The sequence below is a fragment of the Emydura macquarii genome, unplaced genomic scaffold (assembly GCF_026122565.2).
Source record: "Emydura macquarii macquarii isolate MOO-44397 ecotype Brisbane River unplaced genomic scaffold, CSIRO-AGI_Emac_v2 contig_705, whole genome shotgun sequence".
Taxonomy (NCBI): Eukaryota; Metazoa; Chordata; order Testudines; family Chelidae; genus Emydura; species Emydura macquarii.
This window is the reverse complement of record NW_027130842.1, coordinates 6,699,879-6,725,872: the sequence shown is the minus strand read 5'-3', so window position 1 is coordinate 6,725,872 and position 25,994 is coordinate 6,699,879. Positions and strand designations below refer to the sequence as shown.

The 25,994-nt window shown below is 41.8% G+C and overlaps 1 protein-coding gene across 1 annotated transcript; it reads left to right on the top strand.

Annotated features, from left to right (window-relative positions):
• The first annotated feature begins 14,450 nt into the window (after positions 1 to 14,450).
• On the top strand, positions 14,451 to 25,916 carry FUCA2 (alpha-L-fucosidase 2). Its single transcript, XM_067542351.1, has 7 exons — positions 14,451 to 14,687; positions 16,734 to 16,921; positions 18,517 to 18,856; positions 19,852 to 20,062; positions 22,088 to 22,278; positions 23,425 to 23,533; positions 25,105 to 25,916. The coding sequence occupies exons 1-7, from the start codon at positions 14,509 to 14,511 to the stop codon at positions 25,243 to 25,245; spliced, it is 1,359 nt and encodes a 452-aa protein (XP_067398452.1). The 5' UTR covers positions 14,451 to 14,508; the 3' UTR covers positions 25,246 to 25,916.
• The last annotated feature ends 78 nt before the right edge of the window (positions 25,917 to 25,994 follow it).

The following is a 25,994-nucleotide window of genomic DNA, read 5'->3' as shown; positions in this document are numbered from 1 at the left end:
GGTAGGGATTAGACCACTGGACCAGAGAAGTGCCCATGTACAGATCTTTGGGTTCCACCCTCATAACTGAGGCACATTAGGCCTGTGAGGGCAGCTACTTTAGCCATTTGACTCAAGTAGTGTCCATGCAGTGGCTTGGCAGTTTCTCTGAAGGTTGGGGAGAATATTTCTTCTCCTCCAATCACCTATGGACACTCCATTGGTCCCTTAGTCTAGACAGTTCCCAGATTAGGCCCTTAGTGTGGGAATTAAATGGCATGCAGGCTATGACTTGTAGGAGTCCTCTAAACTTGGATGAATTTAATCTTTTTTGAAGGTACAAGTCAAGTTGCTACGAAAAGGCCAGATTACACCACTTTTATTCACCCTTAAACAGTACTTCCTCAAATAGTCTCACTGAAATGAATGAAAATGCTTGAGGATAAGGTACTACTCAGCGTGACTAGGATTGACACAGTTTGGCCCAGATAGAGGAAGAAAATAACTTGCCATCGTTTATCCTAGGATAGGTCCCTTCTGAAAAAAAAGAAGTATATATTTTAAATTGTATTAGCCTAAAGAGTAGGACAGCAGTTGATGGTGAGCTACTGTAAAGAGATGCCAGGAAACTTACTTCCAGGATATAGAAAAATCCTCGATTCATTAATCTGCCAGATACATAGATTGCTTGTCTGGAATAACAGACAGATGGATTTTGTGAGCCATTGCCAAAACTGCTTTTAGAAAGCCCAGTATAATTTCCATAACTAGACAACCTCCATTAACGTTGTCCCTCAACAGCTGATGCATTTATAGTGGCAAATTCAGTGGTGTCTAAAATGGTGGAATAACCTTCTTATAAGGTACTGATTGTTCAGAAAATGGATCAAACTGTGCTCTCATTTATGTCAGCACAACTTAGATCAGAATCTGGCTGATGGGGACAAAAATCTGACTTCAACAGGCACCGTTCATTTCATTCAAATATACTGGGGCTGGACAGCTTTTGGGAGGGACAAGGAGGAAAAATATGTACACATCTTTTAAAAAATCCCTTCTCAATAGGGATACTTGGCATGCATGTGATATCTTTGATATGAATGAGTGACCTACTTTAAAATAAATAAACTGATAAGGCTACAGGAAAAGATAGGGGCAAAAATAATAATCATCGTCATATTGTACCTCCAAGAGCCACACATTTCACTCCCAGTTATGTTTGCTCCCAGGTTTTTGGAAGAATGAGAAAGCTGGCTGGAGCCAAGAGCGTGGCTGGGGCTAGGAGCGGGGCCGAGGGCCTGGAGTGTGGCTGGGGCCAGGGGCCAGGAACACAGCTGGGAGCATGAGTGGGGCTGGGAGCCAAGTGGGGCTGGATGGTGCACTGGTGCTCCCTCCCTGCCCCATGTGGGGGCTGGCCCAGGCCCTGCCACGCCCCCCGCATGTTCTTCTACAACCTCCTAGGGGGGGCATGCCCCACAATTTAGGGACCATTGCAGCTGATGTGCTCTCTCTGAACACTTGGGAGCTACAGAAGGCACTCCGCCTCCCTGAAGCACAATTCCTCAGAGTGGCGTAGCTCCAACTCAACCTCCATGCAAGTCAGGATATAACTAGCAGAACTGAATCCAAAACATCTGAGGCCAGATCCTCAGCTAGGGTTAAACTGGCATAGCTTCATTGAACTCAGTGGAGCAGTGCTGATTTACATCGACTGAGGATCTGGCCCTTCATTTTCCAAATTAGTGTAAGCATATGCAGATCTGTACCACAGGATGCAACTGGTTTTGCTATTTTTAAACGGAGCCACAAGAAATGGCCTAAAAGACTAAGGAATACTTTTTTACTTTTGCCACTTTAACATTTGTACGGTGTAGATTGGGATCCTCTTCTCCCTTAAATTTCTAAATTTGCCCTGGACCTCCTTGGAAGACTCCTTTGTCTCCAAGACTCAAATTACACCCAGAGACATGCATCCACAACTTCCACTGAAGTCAGTATGTTGTGCACTCCTAGCTGTGGGCAGAATTTTGTCTCACAAGTTTTTGTCCCATTGGAAACCCCACCTTTGTTAGTGAAACAGTAAGTGTGAGAGGTCTGAACGCAGGGCTTAATTTGTAATAAAAGAGGGGCTCAAGTAATTTTTATTACTTTCATAACTGATGCAGCAAGACCTGCAGTGCCAGGGCTATGAACTGCCAAGCCAGAGCTCAGCCCTAGCACAAATGAAACACTGTTTGAAGATAATATATTTATTTAGGAGTCTTCAAAATAACATTTTAGTAAAAAGTGTAGGGCAGTCAAACAATACAGTGCAATTCCCTCTCCAAGCCAGGTCCTGCAGCCTTTACGGATGGCAAAGCTCTCACTGAAGTTTATAGAAGCTTCAACTGGGCCTTGTATGAGTCATACAATCAGTCCCATTGCTCTGTATTTGGGGTCTCTTTCAGAGCATTTCCTGGTCTCCTCTCAAACTTCCTGAAAACACTTGCGTGAAGTAGTGTATATTTGAAGAAAGTCAGTTTGAAAAGCTCTGACACCAGATCGCAAAATGATAACTGCACCTCCAAAATGGAAGAAGGGAATACCCAAGCAATACATAAGGAGGACGATAACGGTGTTTACATCTCTTAAATAGACAATCTCCATAAACAAGGTCATATTCGTCCAAACATAGGCTGATCTTGAGTGCCCAATCAAACTGAAGTCAAAATGAATCTTAGGGAGTCCTTGCCTCTCAGGATCAGCCCCTGTTGGGAGGACAGCTTAGGCAGACTCCTTGGACGGCTACCCTGCATCCCCCTGCTTAGCTATGTTCTGGATCTTAGAAACAGACATGGCACGAAGCAACTTTCCAGGCGATGCTCCCGAGTCAAGCTGGAGAGAGCTGGCACTTGCTTCCTGATATAAATCTAGGCTTTTGGTCCCAAAACGGCACCGTCCAGCCTCAGCCCTTCAGAAGGTTTCTAAACACCAGTGCCCTGACCAGCTCATCCGCCTGGGTTTCTTCCTGAGGATCCCCAGGCTCCTGCCACAAAACCCAGCTGGATCTGGCTCTGTTACTAACAGGGACTCCCCTTACCCCACATCCCTTCCAGGACACCTGCTGCCGACGCTCCCAAGCAGAACCCAGCTAGCCTCTGGGCGCTGCTGAGTAGTCCGCCCGGGCTAGCTGACTGCAGGGACCAGCTGCCTGCAGCTGAATCCGACTAGAAGTCCACCAGAGAGACAAAACCCCCCCGGCCCCCACTTACCTGAGCCCGTGATGTTGAACCTGAACAGGTGGCTTCTTCTGGACGAACAGAAGGAGGAGATGTCGCTTTGGGAGCGGCCTCTGGGGCCAGGATCCCCGGGCAGCAGCCAGCCGTCTGGGGGAGCCGCCTCGGCGGAGCTGCCCTTCCTACACTCCATCCTCCCCTCCCGGGCAGCCAGCCGCAGCCCTGCGAGCGGGGAGCCCGGCTGAGGAGGGGCCGTGGAACGCGAGGTGTCCTCAGCCCAGAGCCGCAGGCAGAAGGAAGGAGCTGAAGAGGTCCCCGCAGCTCTCTGCACGGCGCTGAGATGGACAGGGCGGGGGGGGGGGGGGAGGCAAGAGAAAAGTTTGCACAGGAAGGAGCCGCCCACTGGCGCTCAACTCCTCTCGGTTCACAGCCTGCTGCTGCCTCCAGAGCTGCTCCTGAACGCTGCCCCGGCTGATCTTCCTCCGCACACACGCAGGCAGCTTCAGTAGGAACCCGCTGGGCTTCAGTCATGTCCATTTTGATAGGGCTCTCTGGGCATCCCTGCGTGTAAACGGTAGTGAGAAGATGGGGCTAAAGGAGCGGGTTTGTACCGCAGTAGGTAGAAACGGGAGGAGTATTAAAGAGGAACCAGGGAAGACTGTCTCTCAGCTTTGCACGCATAAGATCTCTGTATGTTTAAACACCTGTCACTTCTTGCACTTGCCTACATGTATCTGCAGAGAGGAAGAGAGTGTGTGCGCACATAACTAATCACACACACCGCCAAAAACATATATAGATGTGGGTGGGTGCATCTGTAATACACTATCACCGCTTTCTCAAAGGTCAGCGTAACCACTCTGTTGTTTCTGGCTTTTTTAGTTAGCCCTTCCTGGCGCGCTCAGAGACCCTGGGCCTGATTCTCCACTACTTTGCACCTGGTGTAGTCATTTACATTTGGACAAAGTGAATGCATAAGCGTAATGACATCAGACAGGTAGCATTTTATACCCACCTCATACAAGTGTAAATGAACACATAAGGTGCAAGTCGATGGAGAATTATGCCATAGCTGTGTAGGAGGAAAAAGAACTCGTTACAATCTCAGAGCCTGATCCTTACTTTCTTATGCCAGCAGTACCAGCGACATGATAATAGTTTTCCACTTTGTTTCCTACTCTCAGAAACAAACTCTAATGATCAATGAGACAAAAGTTAAGAAATTGACAGTATCAATTTTCTTTTGTGTACAGGATGCCTTATTTCTCTGCCTCCCAACCTACACAACAAAGAAGTCACCTGGTGCATCACCTAACCCATAGTTACTGTGATGAGTAATCAAATCTTCTGCCTAACATGAATAGTTTTATGTTAAAAAGAGTGTTTTGCCTTTAGTTGATAAAGTCCCTAGCTGCTGCTCTATGTAACGTAAATTCTAAATACATTAGAAGTAATTCCTTCTCCCCTTGAAATCAATTTGCAGAATTCCCACTGATTTTAATGGAAGCAAGATCAGGCCCCACAATTTCAATGTTTCTCTCCCATTTAAGTACTTTTGTAACATTAAGCAACATAAAAGTCATCAATAGAAAATACAGTTGTTTCATTCCCCCTGGTAGATAAGTAATTCCACATCATTATAGTAGATTAATGTTAGCCAGAAAAAGAAAGATATGAAAGTCAAACGTGTGCCCAACGAATATTACAGCCCCTATAAAACATGGATTCTACTAATAGAACATGGAAGTTCTACAAATGGCAGTTTTATTTTCCTGTCTGTATATGTGACGAGGGGTATGTCTTCATTGATGGCGGCAAATTCGCCACCGTCAGATCGATTTATCTGGATCAATTGAGTGGCAGTGAAGACCTGCTCAATCAATCCTGAAGTCGATTCAATAAAACCACGTCCCAAAAAAATGTAGTGCTGCGTCGACAGGTACGCATTTCCCGTGAGCGCAGCATAGTGGAGACGGCGCGCAGAAGAGAATTTAGGAAGTCGACGTAAGTTATACAAGCCACTCTACGTAGCTTGCATAATTCCTGTTGATGGTCACCAAATTTGCTGTAAGTATAGACCAGGCCTAGGAACAGGTGTTCTAACCACTTCTCAAACCTTGCTTCTAAGGCATCTTAAAGGGGTACTGTGCTGATTGCAGCAGAAGGGACTAAAAGTTCTGCACTGTATTGGCTCTTCCACAGTTGTCATCCAACTTTGGTAAAATCCTGGTTCCATTGAAGTCAATGGCAAAACTCCAGGGTTTTACCCTGAATGTATTTCTAATGCACCAATATCATAGTATCTAAGATATTACGTACAAATTAAGTGTCACAAAATTAAGCTGTGTGAAACTCTATTCAGCAGCTGCTGCTTAGAGATTATCTTCATTTTGTCTCCATTTCTTCCTTCCATTGACAGGTCATTCTTTATATTTCATTATTGCAAAAAGCTCTAGCCCCAACCCAAAGATCTATAGTGCTATTTTTAGCACCACATTGCAAGCCTGAGTCATATGACCGTGGCTGACACTTGCTGTCACAGGTCTTCTTTTGCTGTGTAGATGTACCTATAGTGACCTACATGCTGTCCATATTCATACAGCTTCCTGTGTAACCATCAACCCTGCTCTAGTATTACACAAAAACATGACTATTCAGACTTTAAGGAAACTAGTGAAATATAATATATTATTTTTATTATTAGTTCCTCATTACACTTTATATCACTGCAGATCTGATTGTAGGTCATGGACCTTTTTTCTCACTATGGATTTCAATGACTATCTTGGCGCCCTTGTAACTTTTCCTGGACCCAGTTAACGGAATTCCTGTTTACCATAAACATATTTTGGTCATGTTTAATATTTATTGAATTGTTTTATTTTCTCAATTTCAATGGATTCAATTAAATTAACAGAATAGACAGGGTCTGATTAAAGCTCATGGAAGTCAATGAGAGACTATTGACTTCAAAGGGCTTTGGATTAAATTCATGAGCTATTTTTGGATAATTTTTTCATTCAAAGCATTTAAGCCATAGAGGTTGCGCCTCAGGTGTGCTGCACAGCATGGCGCTATTTTAACAGAGTAAACTTAACAAGACCTACAAGTAAGGAGCACTTAGTGTCTGAATCTTTTAATGTAGGGCAAATATCAAAGGGAAAAGATACAGGGCAGCAGAATGTACGAAAGCTAAAAGAAGAGAGAAACTGGAAGAGTAAAGAAACAAAGTAACAAGAGACAGAAGGCGCTTGATAATATATGGTGAGGAGCAAAGTGACATCTGAAGAAATGGAAGTAAAAGAAAATATCTTGCAGAAAGTAGGTCAACTTTGAGAATAAAATAGGCAGATATCAATATGAAAAGGCAGGAGGAAAAGTAAAAATTCAGGCACTTGTATTTCTAAATTTAAAACACCATTAGGAATTAGAGTAATGTGAACAATCAGAAGGTATGATACCATGGGAGCCACGATGTTTTAATCAGCCAATTACCTGATATGCTCAGCAAGACATACAACTGAAAACATTAACCTTGTTTTTGAAGGCTATTGCATGAAGGGGTGAATATAATGTTTGTGATTGACAGCTCTGGATACTGAAGTCCTCAAGGAAAAGCACACACAGCAAAATTCAAACATGCAGGAGTGTGGCTGGAGAATATGGAGTGAGGTAGGTGGAGAGCTGCGATTACTGCAAATGATTGGCTAGGGACTGTGCATGGAGCTAGTCTATACCAAAGCATCAAATTATTTTCGTTACCCTGTCCTTTTGTTACTCTCCCCAGAACATTTACTTGTTTCATCCACCTATTAATGTCTTGTCTTTTACACAGTAAGCTCTTTGGGGAAGGGACTGTAATTTACTATATATTTGTATGATGCCAAGCACAATGGGGCCTGAGCTGGTGTGGGGCTTTAGGCACTACCACAATATAAACCATGATGATAACAATATACATGATGAATGGTGCAGCAGGGTCTCAGCTCAGCACAATTTCTCACTTGTGAATACTGTCAGAGCAGCGAAATGTGGCACAGGTGGGAACTGAGTGTCTCAGTGCATTCCTTAAAGCTGATCAGAGGAGAACAATTCTGTTTCATATCAACTTTCAAGGTTTCAGAATTTGTTTTTGTTCCACATTGGAATGAAAACAAAACCTTTAGAACATTTTCACAACAACAACAACAACAAAAAAGAGGGGGGGAGGGAAAGGGAGATAAAAAGAGGGAGAGTGCGTGAGACACACTATAGGTACTGGCCAATGGTACATTACACAGCAAGCAAGATCCTGTAGCAGTGAGTCTACAAACTCAGGCTTGAGCTACAGCACTACAAATAGCTGTGTAGCCATTCCGGCTCTGGAGCCTACCTTCCCCTCAAGGCTTCAGAGTCTGAGCTCCAATCTGAGCCCAAACGCGTACACTCTTACTTTTAGCACCATAGCGTTAGCCCTGTGAACCCGAGTCTGTAGACCCGGACTTTGAGACTCACTGTCCTAAGATCCTGCTTGCTGTATAGACATACCCTAGAGGATCCTGATTCTGCCTGAATCAGAGCAGAGGTTTTTTTATCCCAGATCACTCCAAATCTGCACATTCCTGGCCAGTATCATAAACACCCAGCAAGAGTGTCTCTCTCTCATTCTGTTTGTCTGTTCTGGACCCAAAAACCTTCTTGACAAAAGTTTTGAGGAAACCAATATGTTTCTATGAAACATTCCAGCTTCAACAAACAGCCTATTTTGCTGAAATTTCATTTTGGTGAAAATATTCTGTCCAGCTCTAGTTACAATTACACGGTTGCTGTGTAAGGGGGGAGGGGGAGTGCAGGATTACTTGCAATTGCAAAGCAAGTCATAGGCAGAGCAGTGTTGAAGTAGGGGTAGAACCTACACTTCCTTGTGTTTGGGGTTACGCCACTCAACATAGATCTTATTTTATAGTGAGAAGAGTCAAACCCCATGCTCAGAGTCTCCAGTGAGAGAGCCGTATTGCTTCTCAGTCACTATGCTTATATCCATTGGTTGTATACCCACACACGCTACTCCTCAATGTTGTATAACATCCCCATCCAGGGAGCGCAGCCGCGTTAGTTTCATCTAACCTACAAAGAGGCTGTGGTTTCTAGATGAATGACAACTTTTCTGCCATTGCATTTCATGAAGCAAACTGGGGGGTGTCTGATTTGCATCACAGAGTCCTGTATAGAGAGCTGCCTGCCTGCCAGTGGTCTCTTGGTCTGGCACAGTAGCATAGGCTGCTGTTACCGTGTCTCCAAAATTATTGATTTTTCCACCTGATCTTAGCCCAGTCATAGCCATTGGGATAAACAAAATAAGGGTGACCATTAGATCTTTCTGTATATCAAGTAGAGACCTATTTCTACTGCCCTGAGTGAAGCGAGCATTACGTTTAAAATTCTATTATCTGGGCTGGCTTCATTGTTTTGAACAACTTCAGAGCAAAGCGGCCTGGTGACTCACTGCACTTTGCATAAAGCTGATTTCTTGTGGGCAGGGGAACGTTGAGTAGTAATCTCCATAGGTGGTATTGTGGTCTCTGTCTCTTGGTGCTTGCAACCAGCAGCCTGCACTTGCAGTAACTGTCCATTACAGAGAGCTTCCCTAGTCTCCCCCATTCCAGTGGCCTATTTGCCTATCACAGAGCAAGTTTACCATATTGTAGATGAAGGTATTCCCTGAGTCAGGGTGGTGAATCAATTCATAGATTCCAAGGCCATAAGGGACCACTGTGATCATCTCTGGTGAAAAGTTCCAGAGGGGTAGCTGTGTTAGTCTGTGTACAGCAAAAACAACGAGAGTCCTGTAGCACCTTAAAGACTTAACACATTTCTGTGGGCATAAACTTTCGTGGGCTGCAACCCACTTCGTCAGATGCATGAAATGGAAATCACAGGTAGGAGGTATATATACACATCCAAGGGTAAGAAACAACAATGAGGAGGGCAAATGCTAACAAAGTCAATTCAGTTAGAGTAGATGAGGCCTATTCACAACTGTTGATTAGGAGATGAGAATATGTGAACAGTGACAATTACTTCTTGTAATGAGATAACCATTCCAAGTCCCTATTCTATTGGCACTCTCACAGCAGGACTGTCAGGCTATGTGGACTCTCTCCTCAGGCTCTATGCCACCAGCTATCTTCGTGATACCACTGACTTCCTGAGAAAACTACAATCCATCCGTCATCTCCCAGAAAACACCATCCTAGCCACTATGGATGTAGAAGCTCTCTACACCAACATTCCACACAAAGATGGACTACAAGCCATCAGGAACACTTTCCCTGATGATGATATGGCACACCTGGTAGCTGAACTTTGTGACTTTATCCTGACCCACAACTACTTCAGATTTGGAGACAATCTATACCTTCAAGTCAATGGCACAGCTATGGGCACCCGCATGGCCCCACAGTATGCCAACATTTTTATGGCTGACCTAGAACACTGCTTCCTCGAAACTCATCCCCAAGCCCCTCTTCTTTACCTACGCTACATTGATGACATTTTCATCATCTGGACCCACAAGAAAGAGTCCCTCGAAGAGTTCCACCAGGATTTCAATAATTTCCACCCTGTCATCAACCTCAGCTTGGACCAGTCCACACAAGAAATCCACTTCCTGGACACTACAATACAAATAAAGAATGGTCACATTAATACCACCCTACACCGAAAACCAACTGACCGCAATACATACCTTCATGCCTCCAGCTTCCACCCTGGACACATTACACGATCCATTGTCTACAGCCAAGCCCTAAGATACAACCGGATTTGCTCTGATCCCTCAGACAGAGACAAACACCTACAGGATCTCCATAAAACATTACCCACCTGGGGAGGTGAAGAAACAAATTGACAGAGCCAGATGGGTACCCAGAAGTCACCTACTACAGGACAGACCCAACAAAGAAAACAACAGAACACCACTGGTCATCACCTACAGTCCCCAGCTAAAATCTCTCCAACACATCATTAAGGATCTACAACCTATCCTAGCAGATGATCCCTCACTTGCTCAAGCCATGGGAGGAAGGCCTATCCTTGCTTACAGACAGCCCCCCAACCTGAAGTGAATACTCACCAGCAACCGTACACCATACAACAAGAACATTAACCCAGGAACCTATCCCTACAACAAACCCCGTTGCCAACTCTGCCCGCACATCGACTCTAGTGACACCATCACAGGTCCTAACTGCATCAGCCACACCATCAGGAGCTCATTCACCTGCACATCTACTAATATAATATATGCCATCAAGTGCCAGCAATGCCCCTCTGCCATGTACATTGGCCACTACGGATGCCACTACGCAAAAGAATAAATGGACATAAATCAGACATAAAAAATGGTAACATCCATAAACCAGTAGAAGAGCACTTCAATCTCCCAGGACACTCTGTAGCTGACTTGAAAGTTGCCATACTCCTACAAAAAAACTTCAAAAACAGACTTCAGCAAGAAACTGCAGAGCTGGAATTCATATGCAAACTTGACACAATCAGATTGGGTCTGAATGGGGACTTGGAATGGTTATCTCATTACAAGAAGTAACTGTCACTATTCACACATTCTCACCTTCTAATCAACGGTTGTGAACAGGCCTCATCTACTCTAACTGAATTGACTTCGTTAGCACTTGCCCTCCCCATTGTTGTTTCTTACCCTTGGATGTGTGTATATATATATATATATATACATATACACACACACACACACACACACACCTCTTATCTGTAATTTCCATTTCATGCATCTGACGAAATGGGTTGCAACCCATGAAAGCTTATGCCCACAGAAATTTATTAGGCTTTAAGGTGCTACAGGACTCTCATTGTTTTTGCTGTGATCATCTAGTTTGTGCTCCTGTATAACACAGGCAAAATAACTTCCCCAAAATAATTCCTAGAGCAGATCTTTTAGAAAAATATCCAATCTTGATTTAAAAATTGTCCGTGATGGAGAATCCACCACTACCCTTGGTAAACTGTTCTAATGTTAATTACTCTCATGGTTAAAAATGCATGCCTTATTTCCAGTCTGAATCTGTCTATCTTCAATTTCCAGCCCTTGGATCATGTTATACTTTTCTCTGCTAGATTGAAGAGCCCTCTATCAAATATTTGTTGCTCGGATATGTACTTATAGACCACAATCAAGTCACCCCTTAACATTCTTTTCATTAAACTAAATAGATTGTTTATCTTTGAGTTTACCTCTAGAAGGCGAGTTTTCTAGTTCTTTAGTCATTCCCGTATCTCTTCTCTGAGCCCTCTCCAATTCACCAACATCCTTCTTGAATTGTAGACACAAGAACTGGACACAATATTCCAGCAGCAGTCACACCACTGGCAAATACAGAGGTAATATAACCTCCAGCTCTTAATTAATATTCCTGTTTATACATCCAATGATCGCATTATCGCTTTTGGCCACAGCTTCACACAGGGAGCTCATGTGCAACTGACTACCCACCATGACCTCCAAATCTTTTTCAGAATCACCCTTAACTAGGATAGAGTCCCCCCATCCTGTAAGTATGGTCTGCATTCTGTGTTCTTAGATGTATACATTTATATTTAGCTGTATTAAAATGCATACTGTTTGCTTGCATCCAGCTTATCAAGTGATCCAAATCAATGTATATCAGTGACCTGTCCTCTTCATTATTTACCATTCCCCCAATTTTTGGGTCATCTGCAAACTTTATCAGTGATTTTATGTTTTCATCCAAGTCATTGATAAAAATGTTAAATAGCATAGGGCCAAGAACCGATTCCTGCAGGACCCACTAGAAACACACCTGCTTGATGATGATTCTCCATTTATAGTTACATTTTGAGACCTATCAGTTGGCAGCTTTTAATCCATTTCATGTGTGCCATGTTAATTTTATATTATTTTAGTTTTTTAATCAAAATGTTGTATGGTACCAAGTCAGAGACCTTGTAGAAATCTTAGTATATTATATCAACACTCCTATCTTTATCAACCAAACTTTTAATCTCATAGAAAAAAGATGAATATAGCATTACAGACTCTAAATCCACATTGATTGGCATTAATTATATTACCCTCCTTTAATTCTTTATTAATCAAGTCCCATATCAGCTGCTCCATTAGCTGCTCATGATTGATGTCAGACTGACAAGCCTATAACTACCTGCATCATGCCATTTACCCTTTTAAAATATCGGCAACTCATTAGCTTTTTTCCAATCTTCTGGCACTTTCCCACTGTTCCAAGGCTTATTGAAATCAACATTAATGATCCAGCAAGTTCCTCAGGCAAGTCTTTTAAAACTCTTGGATGCAAGCTATCCAGACCTGTTGATTTTAAAAAATGTCTAACATCAGGAGCTGCTGTTTAACAATCCTCTTGAAGTACTAGTGGAATGGAAGAGTGTTATAGGATGGTTCCCTATATGGTGTTTGTTCCATTTTTATAAGAAAAGGATCCTTCAAGGATGAAAATATGCTTAGCAGGACACATTTCTTTTTGGCAACATTTCTCCTGTGCTTACCCTGAACATGCATGATGTGAGGGTTTGCCCTTATTCCTCTAGACCTTGGGTGTGTGTGGGTTCTTCCAATTATTCAGTGGCCATCCTATAGACCCCACATGGGTGCCTGATGAGTGTCTGAGGCCTAAAGGAGGATAGGGGTGAGACTGCATTTGGTTATAATTGAGCACAGCAGCGGCAAGGTACCATAACTTCATGTGACAACCGGTTTCTGAAAATCCGGTGGCTGAATGCACAGCTTACGGCAGAGTGACCAGGCAAATTGCATGCTCAGACCAGGGTTGAATTTTCAAAAATGCAGCAATACCAATGCTAACCTTTGAAAATTCCTGTGATTTTTGGGAGACAGAGTGGGCAAGGTAATATCTTTTACTGGACCAACTTCTGCTGGCAAGAGATACAAGCTTTTGAACTACACCGAGCTCTTCTCCAAGTGAGTTTTGTAGCATCCCTCACTGACTGCCTAATCATCTTTTCTGAAAGCTCCCCTGCATCTTCCAGGAACTCCCCCTCAGAGTTTTGGCCATTATAATATTGCTTAAATAAGAACTGTGCTATGAAACCTTGAAATCATGCAGTTCTGCTACTTGATGTACCATGCATGCACTAAGTACATTGCAGAAACTCATCCTTCTCCAACAGCAATGTTCTGAAACACTGCCACTCTGTGGTAATTTAAAGCTACGGCCAACATACAACATATTCCCTGAATTCTGTTGTGTTCAAATGAAAAACAAACATCTTAGCACTAGGGCTCATTAAAAATGGTGCATATTTTTTGTGAAAAGTGTACTGAAGTTTACATTTTGTTTAAAAATTAAAATAGGTCTAGCGACCACAATAAAGCACTTTTCCAAACATTTATTCAGATGTTCACGGTCCATGTCATGCTTCCACAGTTGTAGTTTATTGGGGGGGATGGGGGAGAAGGACTATCAAGCTGGGTTAATCAAAAATAGAGAGAATTCACAAGTTGAGCGGGTTTGAAACATAATGCCAAATCCTTCCCCTCAAATGGGAGAGTCTTTAACAAAGGGCCTATAAACTGCTCCAAAATCCAGGAACCTCTTTCCAAATAAGACTCTGCAGAACTCAGTGTCGGGGATCAAGGCGGGCAGGACTACAGTTTCATTTTCCTTAAGTGACAACATTTATACACAATTACTGGGAAGTTTCCTTTGTTGTTCAGAACCTAAGGAAGGCACCGCTCAATCTTTGTGCGCCCACTGTACTATATGTACGTGCAGGTCTGTCTCAGGAAGCCCAGCTCCAAATGCAGGCGGTAACAAAGTCCTGGAAGGTGCCAGGATACTCAAATCCCATCGATTTAAACAGCAGTTGAAGGCAAATTGCCCCAGATCGGCTCCTTAAATCAGGGAGCCCGGGCACTGCACATTTCACACGGCCACGCCTCAATGCCTGGTTCCCTGCGAAGAGGCACTAACGTAGGGGCTGAGTTCAGCTTCCCTCCCTTCCTTGCTCAGCAAGCCTGCAAGCCAGCCTCTAGGAACTCAGCGTCTTCATCTCCTTCGCCCTCCTGTGCCCAGCCCCCGCCGAACACTGCCCGAAACCCGGCGCAGCAGCTCGGAGAGGCGGCGCAGGAGCCGGAAGCCAGCAGCCCTGCCGCCAGTCTCGGTCAGCTGACTGGGGCTGTCGTGTGAGAGGCAGAGACACTCCTCACCCCCAGCGATTGTTGCTCTCTCTCAAGCCGCCGGCGGTTGCATTGCTGCACCTCGGCGCCCTGATAGCTCCAGCCATGCTGCTGCTGCTGCTCTGTCTGTTCTCCCCCGCGCAGGCAGGCAGTGCGCGCTACGATCCCACCTGGCAGTCGCTGGATTCCAGGCCGCTTCCCACCTGGTTTGACGAGGTCAAGTTCGGCATCTTCATTCACTGGGGCGTGTTCTCGGTGCCCAGCTTCGGCAGCGAGTGGTTCTGGTGAGGCTTCCACGCACCGTTTGACGCTCAGCGCCTCCTTCGTGCCCCCTCTAGCCTTGCCCGGCTCCTTCTGTCGGCGGGGCAGCCTGTTGGTCTTGCTTCCTTCTCTAAGGAAGCGCTGAACCTTTTCTTCTCCTTCCCCCGCCCCCAAGGCTAAGTGGTGATTGAGAAGGAAAATGATCTGGCCCCAAATTATCTGGACACCGCTCCTTAATGTTGGGAGTGTTTTCAACCCAAACCTGGATGTGGATCCCAGTGATGTGAGTGAATTGAACCAAACCCTCACATCGGACCGTGAACCTTAAACCCTGGCAGTGTTTGAAATGTAAACCCACAAACAAATGTTGCGCCTGTGTTTATAGGTAGCTGGCCAAAATGCACAAATCAGAGCAGTTGTGGAGTTGTGGGTATCCATATATCTAATTGGATACCTGGTTGTAGAGTTTGGGATATCCAAGAGTGGCTTGAGCCCGTTTAGTGAATGAATGAAATTGGAGATAAATATTTTTTTATTTACACTTTGTTAGTGGTTGTGATTTTTAAAGTGATACTTTCCACGCAAAAAAACAACTCAGGCCCTGGTCCTGCAAACACTTACACAGGGGGAAACTTATTGACACATGAGTGTTTACAGAATCAGTCCCTTTGTCTGGTAAACTAATTTACCATTTCTGTTCCATGCTCTGCCACCAACTTCCTGTGTGATCTTGTGCAAGTCACAAGTTCATTCTGCTATTTTTAAAATGGAGGAAATAACATCTCTCTCCCAGGGATAAGGCTTAATTAAAGAATCTCACTAAAAGTATATACATTCAAATCATGATTTTCTGAAAACAGAATTTTGCCGATACATATTAGAACTGCAGGGGATGGGTTTAAACAGTTCTTTGATGTGAGCTCCACTTTACTACTAATTTTTCTGGACAAAGAATAGTGATGATGCCTTGTCTGCCTTCGATGCAGTACAATGTAATAGAATATTCTTGTTTTAGTACTACTTAAAATACTCTTGGCTGAAATGCCATCTCTAGTTTTGGGTATGTTCATGCTATCTAGGCTATTCACTCCTGAAAGTACTCATGCATCTGATGTAGAGCAAAAGGGCTCCACATCAATCATATATGCATCAAAAATAGAAAAGAAGGCTTTGACTATGATACAGATCCTTCCAAAAGAAAATTTATGGTTGAAATGTCATAGGAAAAGTGATTTTAGCATTCTAGTATATTAACTAGACTATCCTCCTATTGTGTAATAATATTTCCAAATCCTCACTCATACTTTTGAAACCTCATTTTTTTAATGGCTGAGTACTCTTTGCAATCATTTGGAAAACAATGGAGTTGTACAGACTATAAGTGAGGGCAGAATTTGCCCCTAAAGTAGAAATTGTCTTGTAGACACCTTCCCTCCTCAATCCTGACTGCAGACCTTCGTGTGATAACTACAGTGGTCGATTACACACAAAAGAAATGTTAGAGTAGTACAATGATTAAAATAAATCAGTTTAATGCAATGGAAGAGGCTGCATGGTTATGTCCCCTCATTTCGTATGTGAGCTATTATTTATTATCCATGTGCCAGATTTTGATCTTACGTAGGTGGAGTAACTCCACTGACTGTAAATAACATTTGGACTTGAGATTTATCCTGCATTTATCCTGTGGTTACAGCCTTGCATTTGTTACTACCAACTTTCTTTCCTTGCCTGCAGCTGTTTCCATTTCTCTGATCTCTGAAGATCACTTTTCAGTTTGTTTGTATTCTTTTGTAATTTCAACATGGTCAGTTTTGATGTCATTAGCAAAGTGTGGGTGACAGAGGGGAAGGTGTGGTCAGTTTCCTTAGACACTAAAATGCCTTCAGATTGCAACTATTTTTCCACATTTTTTTTCCCAGAGGAAGATTTCTGGGTTCTTTCTTCTAGATTCTAGTATGTCTGTGTCAGTGTGCACCGCCTTTTAGAATCTCAAAACAGGAATTGATTATTTTAATTGTATATATATTTTTAAATGACATCGGATGTTTTTATTGTATATTTGGAAGGTGGTACTGGCAGAAGGAAAAGAGACAGCCCTATGTAAAATTTATGGAGACAAATTACCCTCCTGGCTTCAGTTATGAAGATTTTGGCCCTTTGTTTACAGCAGAGTTTTTTGATGCCAACCAGTGGGCAGATATTCTGGAGGCTTCTGGTGCAAAATATGTCGTCTTGACTTCAAAACATCATGAAGGTAAATAGAATGTGTCCAGTGCTGGCCCTTGTTACAGTGCATGGTTAATGTCTTTTAGCAGAACAAAAACCCAGGTGAGGTTATCTTGTCCAGCTGGCTAGATGTTAAAAAACCTGGCAAAAGGATACGTTTTGTTTGTGAGCCCAAATCTTCTGTAGAAGGCTGCAGCTTTGATAGAAGGAAGAATTCATTATCATATTATTCCTCCTGCTACAGGTTGCAATGACTGAAGTTAGGAGTGCTGCAGAGCTTCCTACAGCTGCCACGGAAGTTGTTAATATCTGACTTGTGTAATTTAGCATTAGGCTTTTATTGCTTAATAACCACAAGAGTAAATTATGTACTGTTTCATATGGAACACTACTGTGTGGAGAGTTTGTTAGCTCTGTACACTTCTCCAAGAAATGTACAGTATGCTGCTGGGAGTCTGTTACAGGTTTTGAAACACACACAATTATATTTCAACATTAGCAGCCTGATTTCTATTATTACTGCTACAGCTAGAAGCCCAAATCAAGATCAGGTCTCCACGGTGCTAGGTGTTCTACGTACACATAGTAAGAGACAATCTTTATCCCAAATAGTTTACAGTCTAAATGGACAAGGTAGACAAAGGTGGTATTATCGTCACCATTTTACAGCTGGGAGACTTAGGCACAGAGTTTTTAAGTGACTTGCCCAGGGTCACACAGGAAGTCTGTGGCAGAGCAGGGGACTGATCCAAATTGTAGGTTAACCTGTTTGTCTCAGTAAAATCGGGATAATGATATTTATCCAGTTCCCAGAAGTGTTGTGAAGTTTTGTTATGTTTGTAAAGCTCTTTGAAGATGAAGGTTTAGCCTCTCTGGCCTTGGTCTATTCTGGGTAAGGCTTAGCTACAATGCAGCAGTATTTAACATGCCTACACTGGGCTGCTGTATTATAAATCCAGATGCCTGAAAAGTTAAATCGACCGGTACTTAATGTTAGGTTTAACTTTTTAAAGGCTATTCTAGGTTTTTCCTCTACCCAGATAAAAATATTGAGTACTTGATTAAGCATTTTAATATGTCATGAAAAATAAAAAGGGAGCATTTACATAAGATATAACAATCAAGAGAGCAGAATAACTTTTTAATGCAAATGATAGCGGGAGAGATTTTAAGTCACTGAATGTATCAAATGTTTTCCTGTTCTTGGATGTATATCAAGACACTTGATGCATCCAAGCAGTCATTGAGATGCCTCCAAAAAGTTACTGTGTTTCTGGTCAATTTACAAGGAAAATCTGTGTGGAATGAACACAATATGAGGAAACAATAATTTTCCTGATTAGTGCAGAAACTGAGTTCTGTTTTGAATGTAGACATGGTTCTTTATATATATAAACAATTTTAAAGCAACATCTTGCTATTGGATTTTTCTAAAGGAAGGAATATTCTGTTGATTCATAGGTAGAGATTCTAGTGATAGGGTAAACAGAAGCGGAGAGCCCCTACTTCCTCTTTTTGGGGAGCTGCAGTCAGTATGTGTCCTTGACTAATAGAATAGCATATATAAGATTATACTTACAGTGCTTTTTATTCTCTTTTTATCCTTCAACTTTCTCTTTCTAGGTTTTACTTTGTGGGGGTCCAAATATTCTTGGAACTGGAATGCGGTCAACGTAGGACCAAAACAGGACATTGTGGCTGAACTAGCAACATCTATTAGAAACAGGACTGATTTGCACTTTGGGCTGTATCATTCTCTCTTTGAATGGTTCAATCCTCTCTTCCTGTATGATGCCTCCAATAAATTCAAGACAAGACAGTTTCCAACAGCCAAGTCCTTGCCTGAGCTTTATGAGATTGTGATGAAATACCAACCAGAGATCCTATGGTCTGATGGGGATGGTAACGCACCAGATACTTACTGGAACAGCACTGGTTTTTTAGCCTGGTTGTATAATGACAGGTATCTTGGTTTTATCATATATTTAGCCTTTAAATTGGAACTTTGGCCAGTCTAAACCTTCTGCCTCATTTTCCATATGTTGTGTGGGATACCCAGGGGCGTGCATAGGGAATAAAAATATGGCTGCTTTTGGAGGGGCCCTTTCTGTGCCCCCCACGGCTGAAGTAGCTGGCTCTTTCCCCTCTCTGCCCCCACAACCGGTGGAGCTCATTCTCCCCCTCCCCCCATGGTGGGAGGAGCTGGCTTTGTCTCCATAGCCTCAAGTGAAGGAGTTGTCATCTCCTGGCCTGGCCAGGGGCAGAAGGAGCTCTCTCTCCCCACCCCGGCCGCAGAGTTCTGTGCCCCTGCTGATTGAGGGAGCGGGGGAACTGTGCCCTTGCTTGCCCCCCCGTGCGCACACCCCTGACATTTGTTTCACTTGATGGGCACTTACCCATATAATCTCCCATTTAATTTCCCTGCAATATATATAAAGGATCAAGTCAGGGAAGAGTATTCCCTTTAACAATCAAATTATTACACGTAACTGCAAAATTGTGAAAAATTTTCCATGAAAAATTCTGAGGAGGTCCACAAGTTGTTCCATTAAGATGATATGGCCATTTTATCTATTTTTATTCTCCTGTAAGTGATGGTCACCTACCATGGTGGCAAGTAAGATGGTTTTGTTAAGAATATAATCAGGACACTTTCTTCCCAAAGTGGGCCTTTGACACTGCACATAAAGCACAGTGTATATTCAGAGATATGTAGTGCAATCTATATCCATGGGAGCCAAGAGTAAGGAATGAAGAAATGGGTCTGTTTGCTACTCACATTCTGTGTGAGACCTCAGAGAGAGAAATCTCAGTCCAGATTTCTTACCCATTTGCATTATGTAAAGAGGAAAATTAGGAATATAGAAGTCATCTTGACTGAATTTCTGGGGAAGAGATGATATTTAGTCTACATAATTAAAAATCATACACATTTGTTTAAAATTTCTGTAATTTCAGCCCTATGCGGGATACAGTGGTAACAAATGATCGCTGGGGAGCTGGCAGCATTTGTAAACATGGTGGATACTACACCTGCAGTGACCGCTATAACCCAGGACACCTTTTGCCTCATAAGTGGGAGAACTGTATGACCATAGACAAGCGGTCCTGGGGTTATAGAAGCAATACGCAGCTAAGTGATTACCTCACGATTGAAGAACTGGTGAAGGTACAGTAAAATATATGTGGTACACAACATCTGGCCATTACTTCTGATTACTATAGTTCACCAATATAATGGTAAGGAATGATTTGCTTTGTGACCTCTTGATGATCATTTCTTTTGATTATATTATCACACTAAGTTCAGTACTGACTGTACTTTATCTGTGCAAATCCTATGGATTGATTCTCCTCTCTGTTACACCAGTTTGACTTCAGTGGAATTACTTCAGATTTACACATGTGTAAGCAAGATAAGAATCAGACCCATACATTTCACTTACTGTTATTGCAAATGAAAGAGGCAAGCCTTCCCTCTTTCTATCTTTAAGCCTCTTCCTGCTCCTAATTTGTGGTGACAAATATGAAGTATTTAATCTATGGATATTTAGTTTTGTTCTAAGTATTTTATGCAAATTATATACTTTAAGAGTTTGTGGTATTTAAATACAAAAGTCATTATTTTTTTTCTGTTGTTTTCTACTCATATCTCCCAGAATATTTTGCTAACAGCGGTCAGGGAACCAATCCTGCTGCCACTGAAGTCGATAGCAAAACACGGGCCTTATGTCTACCGAATCCCAGTTTACACAATATATAGCTAATTGTTTCCAAAAAAGAGTCTACATTCATGCAATGCAAAAAGTGATATTCTACATTAAATGTTTCTATTTTATAAATACAAAAGGATAAAATTTTTCCAAAGACAGGATAGAAACATGAATGTGTCTTATAGATTGGTGGAGATAGCAATCTAAGTCTGAATTCACTACCTCTGACCTAGATTTGAAGGCTGGGCCATGTGGGGGAATTTGGGTTTCCCTGTCCCTCTTCATTCAGGGGATGCTTTTCTCATTTCACCCTTAACATCACTTTATGAATTTGACCAGTCAGTGCTGAGAACAGATTGCTGACTCATCCAAAGAACCCAAAGCCAAAGCATGCTAGGAAAGGTTTCAATAAAAGTGTGACCACAGACCAGGGATTTCAGTGACAATTTGTTAATCACAGAGGAAGTAGTTCCTAGGCCATGGGTTGAATTTTTAATAGGTAATCCTAATGTCTCCCACAGGTAATCCTGTAAAATTTGTGATAATGAGATTGATGATTCCATCCTACCAGTTCCAGACTTCCAAATGAACCTACAGGGGTTCATGATTTAACTGGTGTATTCATGACTAAGTCCTTCTATGGATTCAGTAATTTGATGTAGAGTATGTCGAACAAAAACGTTGTCCACAGAAGAAATGAACATTCATACAGCTGTGTGTGCATATTATACCCAAATTTGGAGGTGATCCTGTAGCTCTTAAACACTTCTAATGCCTGCTGAAGTCAATGAGAATTTTACCTAATACAACAGTAGGAAATTATTTCAGAGTGCAAGGGATCCAGGTGTTCATAGGTCTCTGGTGGGAGAGAAATGCAAAAGGATTTAGTATATTTGGCTGTTTCAGGAATGACTTCATTGTTACTCTACATCAATTTTTTTAGGTGTTTTGTTTTTCCCCCATGCAATTCAATCTTATACTTAGTTTTAAATTAAAATACTTTGTTCATGAAAGTTGAATATGCAGATAATTGTGAGTATGTATGTGTGTCAGGGCTACAGTCCCAAACTCTGACCACTATTTCAGAGTAGTTGATATTTACAATATAAAATGACTGATATTGAAATAGTTAACAACATTGACACATCTGCTATCATTAGGGTTCAGAATCAACTCTCCAGTTAAACAAATGGGGGACAGATAATTACTCATAATGCAGACAGACTGAAAAAGGCAGACTCAGTCAGGCATCACAGAAATCACATGTGGGTGTTTTCTTCAGCCATAAGAGCTAAAATGGAAGCTTACATTTTGAGGAAACTATTGGAACCACCAGCATACTAATGGCATGTTGCAATGTCAAGTACTGACTCAGCCCTTTCAACCCATATGACTGGGGCAGAGTACAACGTTTTGGTAAGAACACGAAACACTGTTTGCCTTCATTTGCCTTAACATTTTGACTTTTCTAAATGTTTCAGCAACTGGTAGAAACAGTGTCATGTGGGGGAAATCTCCTGATGAACATTGGGCCTACCCACGATGGTCGCATTGCTGTTATATTTGAAGAACGCCTACGGCAGATGGGTGCCTGGCTGAAAGTCAATGGAGAAGCCATTTATGGCACTAAACCATGGAGAACTCAGAATGACACGGTCACACCAGGAGTATGGTAAGGCTAGTGAAACAAAATGCACCAGATATAACTATTAAGAAGCTTATGTGAAATTGTTCAGTTTCTAATGGACAAGCATTTATAAAAAAGAAACCACCACCTTAATTTGTATGCTATTTGGCTGTCTGAGAAAAGAACTCTTCTGGCAAACCAGGGCAGGTGCTTAAAGAAAGAATATATACACTGGACATTAGTGAAGTCGGTACATCCTAATGATTAGGGGGAAAAGACTGGGAGATAAGAGGGTGCTGCTACCAATGCAGACTGAAACAAAGCCTAGATGTTTATCCTTGGCCTGATTGTGCCTCCCAGAATAGCTGAAAAACTAAAGCAGAACCTAGGAATTGCTGTAGAGTATTGATCAATACAATATAAAAAATAAGTCAATATCACTTTTATGAGAGAGACAGAATTGAAAGGCACTTTTTAAAAATGAGCCATGTTTTTAAGGACCACCCCTTAGAAAGAACTTCCCAGTGTGATAGCTTCCAAAGCTGGAAAAATTAAAAAAAAAAAAAGTTCCTAGAAAGCAACTCTGATCAATAGTATGATGGGCATGACACCTGTCAAACTGAGTAGGATGGATAGATTGTTTGGTAAAATAATGGTAATATCATTTGTAGTGAAATCGCCCATTAAACCCACCCTTTTCTAGTCTCTGGACCCTTCTCTACCCCATAACTTCTGTGCCCTTGCTCTGCTAGTAATCCACAAACTTCCCTATCTGCATTTTGACCCTTCTCTTTCTCCTTCCCTTGTGGCCATCCTGTACTCCTGTCCCCAGCATTGGCTATTAAATATAAATATTACTACTAGAAACAATAGAAAACTGGAAATAAAACTCATGAGAAACATTCACTCGTAAGAAGGAGGAGAGAAACATTTCAAATATTTGCACCAAGGCTTGTTAGAGAAAAATGTGCTGGAATCCAACCTTTTTTTTTAAGAGTAGTTTTGCAGAGCGAGCACTGTTGTTGTAGTTCTGATATAAACAATTCTTGTGGTGTTTGTGAACCCAATTGCCACCAACTTTTAAAATTACTTTTCCAATCCTGAAATCGTTACATGTACATTGTCTAAGCATTTAACAGTAATTACCAGAAAAATTGGACATAACTTATGTGACTTCTCCATTTCAACCAGGTACACATTCAAACCTAAAGAAGACACAGTCTATGCCATTTTCCTTAACTGGCCAGTCTCAGGGACTCTGGTACTTGGTAACCCAAAAACCATTGTTGGAGAGACACAAGTAAGTGACCACGTCCTTCTTTGCTACTTCTGTGAACTTTCTAATGCACTGCCTTTGAATAAATAAAGAAATAAGTTCATAAGATAGATTAGGAAATATCTGAAAAATGTGCAGTCAACACTGAACATTTTTATTTTCAAATAATATATACCTGTCACCTTCGGTGATACATAGACCGGAATAGAATAGGTTGAAAAAAGAAAAATTCCATCCTACCTGTTAACTTTGTCTGGGACCCTTGCTCTGTGCCAACTGGGGACAGAGCAGAACTTTGCTCTGAGCCTGGGCGTAGGACCAGAATTCCCCAGGATGATAGGTTCCAAAGCTGAAAAATGCTAACTATATCAAAGTGTAAAAGTGCTGTTCAACTCAAACCACCTGCAGCCGAGCTGGATTTTACTTACTGTTTATAGTGTGTGTAATGGAAATGTCAGTTGCACTAAATCAAAGAATTACTCCTGATGTACAGTGAAGTAAATTGAGAATAGAATTGATACCATCCTCTGTACTATGTGCAATAATATAACTTCTATATTGATACTTAACTGATCTCCCCTCCCTCACAAACCATACTTTCTACAATGCTTTTTAAATGAAGAAATAGTATATTAAAATAAAAATTGATTTTCCTGAGCTGAGCAGAATGTTAATTTCCATTACAATAGAATGCAATTCAGTTCAAAAGCAGATTCCAGAATATCTTCTATTTAAAAAAACCCAAAACTTCTGCTTCCCATAAAATACCTAGGCTGGCATCTGACTTTTTCCTGGAGGCAAGAAGTAGGGCAAGTTTAAGAAACTATTAACTAACTTTCCAAAAGTGTAACATTGCATGATTGTGTTTAGATTCTCTTCACCTTCATGTACATGTTCTGCTTAATCATCTGAACATTGTTTTTTGTGTACAGTCACTTTGGTCTATTTTTGTGGCAGGATTTATTAAAAAAATGTAAATTATGCCATTAATTGTAAGACAATGAATTGGTTTGTATAGCAAAACCTGGCCCATCACATAGCGAGCTAATGTCTCAAAATTCTTTTGATTTTTCCCATTGTCATGTAGAACATCATAACCATAGTCTGGACCAAATCATAGGACACAGGATCATTACATTTTCATCTTATTTACATGAACACCTTAGAACAGGGGTGTGCACAGAAATTTAACTCTGACCCCTTTTGGAGGGGCACATTCTGTTGCCTCCTATCCCACCCTGACTGGCACTTGCTCTTCCCTCCCCCTCCTGCCCCAGCATACGTTTGCTCTTCCCTCCCTCGCCATCAGGGCCCCCAGAGGAGTTCGCTCTCCCTGCCACCCCTGGCGCCAGAGGAATTCTGTGCCCCCAACGATTATTTGGGCAGTGAGGGGGTGCACACCCCTGCTTTAGAAGCATCTGCTTAGAACCTTTGGATATCCTCTGTCCATCCATGGGGCTGGTAAACCAGTGCCTACAGTTAATCCTTTATGGTAAAAGACCTGTTGAAGAATGTTTAACTAATGGAAAAATAGAGGCATGTAATCATTGGGACAACATTCACTTTGAATAGACTGATCTATTTTTTTTTTTCAGGTGACACTCATTGGACATAAAGAACAATTGAAGTGGGTTTCACTGGGAGAAAAGGGAATGACAGTGGCTGTACCGCCATTAACCCCAAATCAGTTACCCTGTCAGTGGGGCTGGACTCTGCAATTGACTAATGTAAATTGAACGATACAATAAATGGAGACTTCAACTGTAGCTTTTTCCAAATTCTGCTCACTGTTTAACATTCTCCAACACTTCAAATTTCTAACTTGATTACATGAACTATATTGAACTGTCTATGAACAGCTGAAGTTGGGATTGATGGGTACAGATTTAATGCAGACAAATGCTATTCCAGAGTCAGCAGGATGAGGATTTGGCTTTCACTCAAGCGGTACATACTGTAAGTAGCTGCATTGATTTTAATGAGTACTCAACATGTGAAGTTAAGCATGTGCTTAAATCTTTTCAGGACCTTCCCCATAACTGGCTGCAAGTAATGTTAGCGTAGGAAAGTCATGTAGCTGTAGGTATTGTAAACAGCTCTATAGGATGAGGAATTTAACACAAATTGAGGGAATTTGTACATAAAAACTTAATTTTTTTCACATGTAAAATCTATCGTGTAAAATTTAGGAGACTGAATAGGTGTAGGCCTGAGTTATAAAACCTGCACTTATGCTGTGTGGTTCATTTAGTTATGATTATAGGTAGGAGGGCTGCTGTAGTTTATGCTGATTTGAGATTTTTAAATAGGTACCTCATGTACTTATAAATCCATATGTACATGGAAATTGCTCTCCAATAGTCTCACCTTATGTGTCAGGAGTTATATTTTTCTAATCGTTGCAATTGTCTGCAGGAAACTAATGAAAACAAATGCAAGACTATAATATACAGAAATTTTAATATATGTAAAGTTTTAAAATGGT